The sequence below is a fragment of the Eleutherodactylus coqui genome, chromosome 3 (genome assembly GCF_035609145.1).
Source record: "Eleutherodactylus coqui strain aEleCoq1 chromosome 3, aEleCoq1.hap1, whole genome shotgun sequence".
NCBI lineage: Eukaryota > Metazoa > Chordata > Amphibia > Anura > Eleutherodactylidae > Eleutherodactylus > Eleutherodactylus coqui.
This window is the reverse complement of record NC_089839.1, coordinates 189825383-189838351: the sequence shown is the minus strand read 5'-3', so window position 1 is coordinate 189838351 and position 12969 is coordinate 189825383. Positions and strand designations below refer to the sequence as shown.

General features: G+C 44.7%; 1 protein-coding gene across 2 annotated transcripts in view; it reads right to left on the bottom strand.

Annotated features, from left to right (window-relative positions):
* TAFA1 (TAFA chemokine like family member 1) overlaps nucleotides 1–12969 on the bottom strand; it is a 368460-nt gene that overhangs the window by 75299 nt on the left and 280192 nt on the right. For both annotated transcript variants that reach the window (XM_066594622.1, XM_066594623.1), the window contains exon 4: nucleotides 8363–8503. In XM_066594622.1, the coding sequence (XP_066450719.1) occupies nucleotides 8363–8503 (141 nt within the window). The remainder of the gene's footprint in view (nucleotides 1–8362; nucleotides 8504–12969) is intronic.

Below are 12969 nucleotides of genomic sequence, written 5' to 3'. Positions count from 1 at the left end.
GCAATACAGGACGCCGGTATCTGGCGTCCTGTTGCCATAGCAACCAGCCGGGCTCTCGCAATTATATTGCGAGAGCCGGCTGAAGTCACAAAGGGAGCGCGCTCCCTCTGTGAACTCTTTCCCTGCCGCGATCTACTTTGATCGCAGCAGGGAAGGGGTTAACAGCGGGCGTCGCATCTCCGATGCCCCCCGCTGTCACAGCGGGAGGCCGGCTACTACTGACAGCCAGGTCCCCCTGCGGGATAGCGCGAGATCTGCTATGATCTCGCGCTATCCCTATGACGTAAGGGTACGTCATTTTGCGGGAAGTACCACCCTGCCATGACGTACCCTTACGTCATGGGGAGGGAAGTGGTTAAGGAAAGTTGTTTGTGACACATTGTTTCTGTCTGTTGGACAGACGGGAGCTATGTAGCTATAGAGCTACCCGTGGGTTGCTATCCCTTGTTATGAAGTAAAGCACTTGTAAGGTGGATCACAAGTTGCAGAGTATGAGGGGTGGCTGCCTTCACTTTTGTCCAGCTGCCACTACCTCAGAAGACCGAGACAGTTCAACTGTGTGCCGCTCCACCACCTTCAGTTCCGGCCTATCATCTGACGCCTGGGGTATGATAAAGGTTCCTTCTGGAGGTTCTCCACTCCAGATAGAAGGCGTCAGGCCCTGAATATGGAACCACCATTGCCTCCATCAGAAAGACCTTCACCGAGCCTACTTGGGGTATTCACTGCTGTGGAAGATTTTACAAACGTACACTGCCACTCCATTCATTTCAGTGAGACTGTCAGAGATAACTAAGCACTTGAACTTGGCTTCCAAATCACAGGCAATCCATTAAAATAAATAGAATAGTGGTGCACATGTTCAACTGCTGCTCCATTCCCATGGTGACCTCCATTCCTGTGGTGACCTTGCCAGTGGTTAGACCCCTATCGATCAGGTAGTTATTTCCTATCCTTGTATAGGGGATAACTTGTTTTATGAGACATACCCCTTAACTATGAAGCTCGTAGAGGTTGGAAAGGTGGGAGGTCTCAAAAGGTCCATCTGGCCCATACTATATATTACTTGTCATAGTTCAGGGTCCTGTAATTGATTTGCTTTGGGGTTCGGGAGCTTGAAATTACCTCTCTGGTTTTGAGGCTAGTAGCTGAGGATGGAAACCACAATGAATTTCTGCGGTTCTGAAGACCAAGTGAGGTCCTGCACACTGCTAGATGTGGGTCTCTAATAAGTGCATACAGCTTAAGCCCGCCCAGTAGTATGCACCATTTAGTTCTAGAAAAATGTAAAAAAACTCAGACAAGACGCAGCAGGAACATCATTATTAAACACTCACTTTATGATCTTAAGTTTTGATTTAGTCACTTTGCAGTTCCCCACATAACAAGTGTTTATAACAGCTGTTAATTATTCAAGAACATTTGGTTAAGCCAATAACAGCAACAAAACTGTCACCCGGTACGAGAATTAAGATCAGGAAATAAACTAATGAAAAAATAACTACCAAATATGAAACAACAAAAGATCTTTGGTAGCCAGAGGCGTAACTTGAAGCTCCTGGGCCCCGATGCAAAACTTGTAACAGGGTCCCCAACTATAATGCTTTACTCATAGTACTGGGCTCCCTATATGGATAAGAGAGGCCTTATGGCCCCCCTAAGGCTCCTGGGCCCAGGTGCAACCGCATCCCCTGCATCCTCTATAGTTACACCCCTGTTGGTAGCATCACGGGAACAGAAAAATGGAATCCGCGCAGAGAACAGATCCATCATATGACGAAACCAAATGGTGTCAGACGGACCCCATTAACTATAAAGGGGGTTCATCTAGTTTCCTTTGTGTTCTCTGGTATTTTGCCAAACACAATAGCATAACATGTTGCACTATTTTGTCTGGGATCTTGAGACCGATCAATGCCTGAGGTCTTTAATGGAGTCTTTGATGCAGATTTGAGCAAAGCATAAATTATAACTTGAAGCTCCCAGGCCCCAATATAAAATCTTCCTAAAGACCCAAAAGCTACCTTGTACCATTTATAGTACTCACGTCTTTTTTCATGTGGCAGAGGGACACCCTTAAAGGGACAAGTAGGGTTGTCACATTTGTGATAAAAATAAATACCGCCAAGATAAAAGGGGGTCTGGTTTGGGGCATGGCTTATAACATCCTATGTTTTTACCTCTGTTATTCTAGTGGCTACAATTAGTAATTGTGTTCCCTTTAGTTGCCCCAATGGTAGTAGTGGTCCTAGTAGTAATAGTGCCCACAGTAGCGGCTTCAATAATTATAGTGCCCCCACTGGTAAGTGTTCCGAGTAGTGGCTCCAATAGTAACAGCGTCCCCAGTAGTGGTTCCAGTAGTATGTGTCCCCAATAGTAATAGGGCCCTCAATAGTAACAGAGTTTGCAGTAGTGGCGCCAATAGCAGTAGTGGCCCTAGTATCTTATAGTGTTCCCCATAGTGGCCTCAGTAGTAAAAGTGTCCTACAGTGGTACCCCCAATAGTAACAGTGCTCCCAGTAGTAGCCCCAGTAGTAATAGTGCCCGCTCTTTGTGCCCTCCCCTTCCTGAACTTCTGGCGGGCAGCAACTCCACAGCATCAAGGATTTCCCTCACCCTCTCTTTCTCTCTAGTTTCCGTCCACCTCCAATGCTGTAATCATAGCTGTGACCCCCACCCTCTCTCCCTCACCTTCCCAGCATCTGCATCCTGTACGCAATGCAGACCGCGGGTGGGGGGATTGAGGTCAGGGGTCACAGTTCTAATTACAGCAGCTAAGGCGGACGGAAGCTAGAGAGAGAGGGGGAGTGAAATCCTTAATGTTGTGGGGTTGCTGCCTGTTTGGCTCTCAGCTGATAATTATTTTATTTTACCCGCCATTACTATGTCTGGTAGAAAACAAATACCAGCATCAGCTTTTCCACTTAATCACCAACCGGGTGGCAACCCAAGGTCCGGGTGTGACTGCTAGCTCTGCGCCGCCTATAGCAATGATCCTGATTTGAAGCCTCTGGATGAATGTTTCCATTTACTGATAGCAAACAAAGATTTTTTAAATGATGAGGAATTGCACCATACAGTGGCTTCCTGGGATATCACCACCAGATATGGTAGTGGGGGTGCAGAGATGGCTGCTGCTCTTAGGCCGTGGCATCTGCGGGGAACCAAAGGCCACCCCAATAATAAAAATGGCACATAGTAGGTGGGGGAGCAAGATTTAGATTTTGCACTGGGGCTAAAGAGCAACAAATTACTCTTCTATGTTGTAGTGTGCACCTCCCATTCATATCCTTAAGTACGACGTACCTGCGAAAATACAATGCCTCACAGAGAAAACGCCACACCATGAAGATTTTGTCACAGCATTATGCAATTTTCAAGGAATTTTAGACTAGCAAATTATGTAAATTGATGTAGTTTCAGGCCTATTATGTAATCTGGGAGTGTGATAAATCTGAAATATGTGAGGCTAACTCTGGTGATGTCACAACCATGGAAACAGCTTTTTTGTGATTGTTTTTTGAATCACCATCAATAACCACTTCAGCAAACAGTAGAGATTACTAAAGGTTTCATCATAGGGTTGCATATAGCTGCTTGGTCTTTGCATCATAATGCTGTAAAAACTCAACAGGATGCCAAAACCATGGGTCGGCTTTGGAGACGCTGGTCATTAGAACTAAATGTGCATTGTCCTAGTAAGACTGGAGCACTGAGAAGAATGTCACAACACACTGATCAACGCGTCTGGCGTCATGTAGCATCAGCTTCACATGGTACAGCTCGCGATATTTTCCAGTGTATGGACAGATCTGGATGCTCTAATATTTCTAATGACAGTTTTGGATAGATTGGCTGGGGCAAGTTTGTGTTCCTGCCATCTGTTACAAATACTGCCCCTCACCACACCACCGATGTGAGCACTTGCTGTTGTGCCACTCTAGAACAGTGATGGCGAACCTTTTAGAGACCGAGTGCCCAAACTGCAACCCAAAACCCACTTATTTATCGCAAAGTGCCAACACGTCAGGGAGCAGGGCTTATCACGATGTATGATTTTACCCTGTCATTCTAAAAAGGAAAGGGCCGCTTCAAAATAGCCAGGGTGCAGATTTTGACTGCTTTTTGGATACGGAAATGCTGCAGAATGTCCTCAGCAGAAATTTCTGTTGCAAATTCTACAGCATTTCCGCATCGAAAAAGGAGTCAAAATCTGCACACTGTCCATTTTGAAACAGCCATGCCGATTTCCACCACATGTAAACATACCCCAGCGGTAATAGTGACATCCCCCAGAGCGGCCCCCGCAGTAATAGTGACATCTTCCAGAGCGTCCCCCTCAGTATAATAGTGACATCCCCCAGAGTGGCCCCTGCAGTAATAGTGACATCCCCCAGAGCGGCCCCTGCGGTAATAGTGACATCCCCCAGAGCGGCCCCCAATATCAGAGTGACATCCCCCAGAGCGGCCCCCAATATCAGAGTGACATCCCCCCACAGCAGCCCCCAGTATAATAGTAACCCCCCACAGCGGCCCCCTGTGTAATAGTGACATTCCACAGAGGCCCCCAGTAGTAATTGTGCCCCCCACAGCGGCCCCTAGCAGTAACAGTGCTCCTGAGACCCATATACTTACCCCCTCCTCCTCGTGGAAGCTCCGCTGTGCCTCTGTCCGGCGCGCAACCAGCAGCGCTGATCGCAAATGCACACTGTGCCGTCAGTGTGTTGCTTGACGTCTCCTCCCCCTGCTCTCGCGGAACCTAAGAGGAGACGTCAGGGGAGGGGGGAGGAGGATCCCAGCTGCACCCTGACGTCAAAGTGTGCGCCGGCATCAGCGCCACTAGCAGTGCAATGAGTGAATACCGTCAGGGAAGCCGCGGCCCCTGCCGGTATTCAATACTAACGTGGGGTGTGGCTGACGGCGCGTGCCAGCAGGGCAGGCTCTGCGTGCCGCCTCTGGCACGCGTGCTATAGGTTTGCCACCACTGCTCTAGAGCCATCAAGTGTGATGAATGGCACAGTGTGGTGTTCAGTAACAAATGAAAATTCTGTCTCATCAAAGATGATAGCAGAGTGTCTAGGATGACTTAGCGAATCCTGCACTGAGCAGGGGGTTGGAGCTGATGACCCTGGAGGTCCCTTCCAACTCTGCCATTCTATGATTCTATGAGGGTTTAGAGATGATAATTGGGCTGATCCTTTTACCATTTTGTAGTGCCAGGAAGTTCCTCAACATGGAGTCATGGTTTGGGATGTCATCAACAGATGAGCATGTCTACCGTGTTTCCCCAAAAATAAGACCCTGTCCTATATTAATTTTTGCCCCAAAAGAGGTGCTAGGTCTTATTTTCAGGGGTATCTTATTATACTTACCTAGTAGGTTCAGTCCAGGTCCCTCTCGCTGCTTTTCGGAGCTCTGACACGCTGAGCCGCGGCATTGATTAGCCAATTCATAAATCCCGCCTCCACAACACGATAGCTGTGATTGGTTCTTCGACCTCTGCTCAGCCATTCAATGCAGGGCTCGATGAACCAATCACAGTCATTGCATCGGTTCATCGAGTGCTGCATTGACTGGCTGAGCAGCGCTCAAGAACCAGTCAGGGCCATCACTTCCTAGAGGTGGGATTAATGAATCCTGTAACCAGGAAGTCATCTTCTGTGGGCGGCTGAGGACTGCAAAAAGTGCGTCGGAGCTCTGGAGAGCAAGATGTGGGACCTGGATCATACCTGCTAGATGATGTATTCCCTTTTTCTTCTTTTTTTGTTTATGAAATGCAGCTAAACCTTATTTTCATGGTAGAGCTTATGTTTCAAGCCTCCTTGAAAATCCTGAAAAATCAGAGTAGGGCTTTTTTTCATGGTAGGTCTTATTTTCGGGAAAACGGAGTAGTAGCATCAGGGGCACATTAATGACACGCCGTTATATTGTTAAGCTACTGCAGCCTCTAACACTACAAGATCTTCCAGGCATACCCAATGCTATTTTCCAACTGATAATGTGCGGTAAACATCAGTAGGCATGCTTTACAAAGCATCCTGGTGATTCCTTGGCCAGCATGATCCCCAGCTCTCTCCAATTGAGAACTTGGACACTGACCGATTGCTGTCCCACAGCCTTGTAACGAGGATGAATTATGGTCAACACCATGTGGTTAGCGCCATCCCAGGACAGAATTTGAGCCTTTATTGCATTGATGCCATGGCGTGTTAACGCCCAACATGGTGGCCTCACTACTTACTGATCAACTTGGTTATTGGGCCATAGAAGATGTGTAATTGTTTGAACTTAAAATCAATTGTTTAGACCTTAATCCTCCATTTGTATATTCATTTTCGTCTCTTTTCGAGCATTTCTTCATGGTGCGTTGTTTTTTTAAGACTTTTTCTTAATAGGTTCGAAACTTATCGTAACCCAAGTAATGCACATTATAAATACATTGTGACTACTGATCTTAATAGGTTGATGGCAGTAAAGTCTATTCATGCCACACAGAGCGGATTGAGTGGCTATTACATAGGAACTAATATAGTTTCTACACAAGCCAAGTGCAGAAATGTAGGATGCCCTCCAGGGATGTGCCACAGGCTAGCACCTCAGGTACCCCTCTCATTTCCATTAAGCTCTTTATGTGCAAATGAACTCTCGGCATTGAGAAATACTTCTATTTTAACCTTTTTTCCCTCGCTCCTGACAATCTCCCATAACCTGTAAGAGGAGCTGAAGTTATTTTTACCATCTCATTATAGGCAATTTATTGTACCTCTCTGAATCTTGTAGGCAAAACTCAGCCGATATACAGTATGTGTCATGACAGTACAAGTCACATACAGTAAATACAGCCCATACTATAGGAAATATATTTATCTTACCGAAACCAGTTGGCTCGACTACTTACGATGCTGTCAAACAGTTCTCGAATTGATTTCATTGTTTTAATGCAAGCGACTAATGAAATAAAGCTGACGAGCAGTCAAGTGGTTCCGACTTTTCAATGGAGGCGCAGCATATTTTTCTAGCAGCTGTTCCCAATGGTATATGAAATGATATTACATGAAAGGCCAGTGATGATCTGGTCCATATATAGAATGGAACTAGCGCCGAAAACTTTAAAGGACTGGTGAATTCAAGATAAGTGCATTACATAAAACAAGCAGGCAAGTATTTTTAGGTATACAGTAGCTGTAGTTGACTGCGTTCATTGCCTCTAATGCCGCGCATCTTCCCATAAGGTTAGGGGTACACTGAGACTTTTTGTAGTTCTACTGATTGATTATAAAGGGGTTGCGTGGAGAACAAAAAACTTACCTGACCGGTAGGGGTCCAGCGGTGCCGACACCTCGACTTCTGGACAGTTCTGAAACTGGATAACATGGTATTGAGTCTTCATTCCCTCTCTGGTTGTCATTAATGTTATCCAAGGGGGCTGAGTCAGAACACTTCTCTATCTCTACATTGGCTGAAACAGAGAAGGGGCCTGACTTAGTTATTGAATTGGATCCATCAGCAAGGCCCTGCAATGAAGTCACCAAAATGACAGGGGCAAAAAATAATCCATACCCCATGTTGGAAGCAGGCTAGAAGTGGAGGTGTGGAGGTGTTGGTACCCAGACTTAATTGCACAAATTTTTCTCTCCCCGTACAAGCCCTTTAACCGTTGAGCAACATCTGCAGTCCAAAGGAATACATTGAGGGACATATATTAAAGTTTTTTTCCAAGACTTTAAAAATAATAGGCTTAAAATAATGTAAAATAAAGGAAAAATGGATGCTCACCTACACCAGCAGGTCCCCATCAAGTGCTGGAGTTCTACTTGGAGCATCTTTAACTGCTGGGCCAGAAAATGAAGCCTACACCAGCTACAAGCTGGGGTAGATTTGCATTATAATTGCATCAACAGTGCCATTTAGTTAGAAGGATTTCCAAATGATAGTAGATCGTAAGAGCTCCTACTGCTGGGACCCCCATTGGTCTGTTGCAATCTGTGAGCGAACTTAGGAGCAAGTGTTTAGGTTTGCTGCAGCGCCATCACTGGTGAAATGAAGCATTGCACAGTTTGCCCTGAAATCAATAGTTAGTCGCTCTGGCTAATAGATAAGGGTCCTGAAAGGGTGCCACCTTTTATTAACCTGACAACTCTTTATTATAATGCTTTTATTTGCAGTTTACTTGAGAACATTTTTATAAAACTGGAACGTAAGCTCAGATTGGCAATTAGGCATGTGTGACATTTGCCTTAAAAGCTGTTGTGCATGTAGGGAGTATGGACAAGAAACATGGGACTACCCTTTTTTTAAAATCTGACAGCTCAGGGTGGGTTCTCCAGTACACTGACATTTAAAGATGAATTGAGGTACTTGCCGTCAACACAAGAAGGTCTGTTTCTGGTTGTACCGGCCACCTTTCCAGGCAAACAAGAACATTTCACTGTTTGAGATCTCTCCTCAATACGGTTCTTATTGCAGCATCTGTGCGCCGCTATAACTTCGCATGTTCCTCCTTCTGCAAAGACACAAAACATAAGTATACGGTTATATATCTGTAACAAAGCACGGCATAATATAAACTTCAGATGCAAGAATATGGAGACACACGGTGCAGTATGCCCTGCGCATCTTAAACAGATTACTTGGACAAGGAGCTAATGCTGGTCATGTAATTCCCCAAAAGCAAGAAGACTATGGATGAAATGTACATTTTGTATCGCTGATAATGCCAGCATCATACATGAGTGATAGGTTAGAAGCACTTCTGAATCAGCATTAACTCAACTCTGGAGGGTTTCATTGACACCATACATTTGGTAAAATATAAAAAAACACATATTTTAGTCTTCATTGCTATAGAATAAACTACATATAAGCCATTTTTCTATGGCTGCCATAATGAATCATTGAACACATCAAGCTGAACCTTCTATTTGGAGCCCATATGACCCCTTTAAGCTTTACCTTAATTTGCACCACGGAAAAAAATAAATAAGCCCATGCAACTCACTTCCAATTTTGCTTTTTGAAGCAGTGAATTCAATGGAATTGCATAGCAGTTGGACAAATAGCGAATGAGTAACCAGAAACTACAACTTTGCACGTTGTGCAGAGAATAATTTGATTTCAGTGGCGCTATGCCAAGCACATGGGCTAAGGTGTCATTTATGATGTTTCCAAAGAACTTCCAACTCTGATATCCAGGCCTACAAAAATCTGATTAGTGCCAAAGTGCTTTGTACATTATCAGAAGTTAAGGCCCATTTACACGCAATGATTTTCGCTCAAAAGTTCAAACGACCGCAGATGAGCGATAATCGTTGCATTTAAACGCGCACATTGTGCACTTTTCGTCCGAACAATGATTTTTACGTGATCTTAAAATCCATCATTCAGCCGCAGAGAGATAAAGTATCTCTCAACAGGCCGCATGCTGTGTCCTCAGTGGGAGTCAGGAGATTACATTGTATTTTGCCGGCAGTCGGTGCAAGAACAATGCAGTTGTGTGCAAAGCCCAACCGAAATGCTGGGCTCTGCAAACAGCTTCTGGAGGCCCTTTTACATGCATATGAAGATGATAAAGTCTTAATTGGTGTCTATTTACACTTTATGCAAAATGATCGCTTAAACTTTCAATCTTTTAATAGTTTGAAAGATTATCTTTGCGTGTAAATGGGACTTTACTGTACATTCTATCAGTCTTGAAGGACAATTCAAGAATATATTAGGGAATAAGTAAGATAGGTAAAGGTGGAAAATCCCTCTAAAGAATAATTCACATGTAACGAGGCTACTATGTCTAGTTGAGGGTGGGAAGAGCAGGCCCCGGCAAGCGAGCCTGGTGGGCTAGCAATTGCCTGTGTTCGGCCTTGGTCTCTTAGTGGACCCCATGTGTTCTGGCTGCTGCCATATCCATCTCGTAAGGGTGCATGTTTGCTAATAAACTTTTATGGCAACAGCAATACAATTGCTTGTCGAAACTCGGAAGCAGATATTGGGGTTCTAAACTTGTAACGTTGCGAACAAGCACAACTGGTGCATTAGGAAATCAAACAAGCAATGTCTATAACAGTAGTTCTGGTGACTAATTCAGCATGTGGCGCGTCAGTGTACCTCACCCAGGTACATATCGCCCAGTAAAAGTCTAGATGCAGGTTACGGTTCTACCCATGGTTTTGCATTCAATATTTAACCACCAATGCGTCATGGAAGCTCTGGTGTCATTGAGGGAGTTGCTGCTCCTTAGGAGTGGCGAGAGGTCAGCAGAGAGTACCCAATGCATCTAGACTGTCCAGCACCCTCTCTAAGATGGCACAGACCCCCTTGGCATGCCTTGGTGCCCTCCCCATCTTAAAGGTCCATCATGTAAATTATGGAAAGCAACAAACATTTAACAGTAAGGACTATTGCTATGCAATAGTAGCCCGGAGGACACTCCTTACATACAGACATTGATTTTCTGGAAAAACACCACTGCAGTAATTATGAAAGTTTTTTGAGGCAAATACAGAAATGGAAGGAAAAGTATCAGTTGTTCCTTTATATTTCCCATTCCTTTTGAATTTATATCAGACTTTGGCTAAAAAAAACTGCAGTGATGTTTTCCTAAAAACATTGGTAGAGATTTCTAAAACTGTCTAAAAAAAACTGTCTGAGTTGTCCATAGCAACCAATCACAATGGAGGTTTCATTCTGTATTCTGCTCTGGTAAAATGAAATATGAGCTCTGATTGGTTGCTAGGGGCAACTAAAACAGTTTTTCTTTTAGATAGTTTTATAAATCTGTCCCATTGTGGGTGAAACTGCCCTAAAGGCAAACTTAGTCTGGCTATCCACATGTTTACAATATAAATAGCCCTACATGTCCCAATGCAAGAGATTGTAGTGACAATTCATACTTTGCCAAAACTTTACTCCTTGCAGAATAAGATAGAAGCTTTTTAGATGTGTTTGAATAATGATGGTATCATAATTATGATAGGAAAAAGAACAAAAAAAGAACAATGTACCTGGGGCTTTGAGTTCCGGTAGACGGATTTTATCAATTACCAGAACACAGTACATCAAGATATATAACTCCTAGAGCATTTGACGACTGTGTAGTAATGTTTAAAGTTTACTTCTTCAAGAACATAAGAGGTCATTGACTGATAAAGACCTTGTGGCTTGGGAATAAGACTAAACATCTCAATATTTTGTAAACGTTGAAAATAATAAAATGGAGGGAGAAAAATGTACAGCACAAAATATTATTCTTCATCGAATTACTGAATGTTCTCACAGATAAAATGAATGGCTAAAAAGATGTGAAAAAGCAGATATTAAAGATTATTACCCCGTAATTTATAAAAAGTGATCAATGGATACTGTGTATGCGGTAGAGTTGCCCTCTTGTGCCAGGCTTTTAAATCTTAAGATGTCATATGAGTCTCCTGAAGACAGATGAGTAATTGGGCATGCTGAATTTCAACATGCCCCATCCACTGATGCCACAGGAGATAAGATGCTGCCCGAGTGGATTGATTGTCTGCATCTAAAGGCCCATTTAGACACAACGATTATCGCTCAAAAGATGTCGCTCAAGCGACTTTTGAGCGATAATCGTTGTGTCATTTGCAGCCCAAGATGATCGCTCAAGATGAGTGATCGCCTTGCGCTGCCAGCGGAGGATGCAGAAGACAAGCGGGGTGTCTCGGCTTGTCTTCTGCATCCAGCAGTTCTCCGCTCCAAGTGCCCAGCTGTTATACAGCCGGGTGCTCGGAGCGGAGGATGCAGAAGACAAGCAGGGTGTCCCCACTTGTCTTCTGCATCCAGCTGTTCCCAGCTCCGAGCGCCCGGATGTTATACAGTCGAGTGCTCCGAGCGGAGGATGCAGAAGACAAGCGGGGTGTCCGGGCTGGTCTTCTGCATCCAGCTGTTCCCAGCTCCGAGCGCCAATTGTTTTCTGCACAAAGCACCCGGATGTTATACAGCCGAGCGCTCCGAGCGGAGGATGCAGAAGACAAGCGGGGTGTCCTTGCTTGTCTTCTGCATCCAGATGTTTTCTGCATGGAGCGCCCGGCTGTTATAGAGCTGAGCGCTCCATGCCAGGTATGGAAAACAGAGCTGGACTGCTATGTTCTTCATACCCAGCTGTCATCAGGTAGCGGGATACAGCTGAAACAATAGTATCAGCTGGATCCTGCTGTGAATCCCTGATAAGACTCATTGTTGCCTTTTAGCTCACTGAAAAACAACGATGAACGACGGCTTAACGAAAACTGCACAATGTCAGTGCAGTTACACACAACGATTATCGTTCAAAAGACGGCTTTTGAGTGAATTTTGAGCGATAATCGTTGTGTCTAAATGGGCCTTAACTTCGCTCTCCTTTTTAAATAAACATACATGTTCCCGTTCTGCTCCCAATGTATTTAAGACTTCCATCAGAGTTATATGTCAAAGGAATTTCCCAACCTATGTCTTTGAAAGAAGGCCCTGATTTGTTTTCCCCGGAATAGGCATATGTTGCCCATATGGCCATAGTTTGAAGAGGCTGGGCCAAGAAAACAACTCTTGTTCATATACAGTACCCTATTAGGGCAAATGAACACAACCCCTTTAATTCTTAGACATTTTTAAAAATTGTCTTTTGAAAAATTTGGAAGCCATCAAGTGAGGCCAGGAGTGACTCCAGGTGTATGCTGGACCTTTGGTAACAAAACCTCAGTAGGCTCACTGTCTCCCCCATCTTTACTTTGACAAACAGAGTATGTTAACTAGAGATGAGCGAGCATACTCACTAAGGACAATTACTCGATCGAGCATTGTCCTTAGCGAGTATCTCCCCACTCGGAAGAAAAGGTTCAGCTGCCAGCGTGGGTGAGAGGTGAGTTGTAGCCATGAGCAGGGGGAAGAGAGGGAGAGAGAGATCTCCCCTCCGTTCCTCCCCGCTCTCCCCCACTGCTCCCCACCCGCCGCCGGCAGCCGAATCTTTGCTCC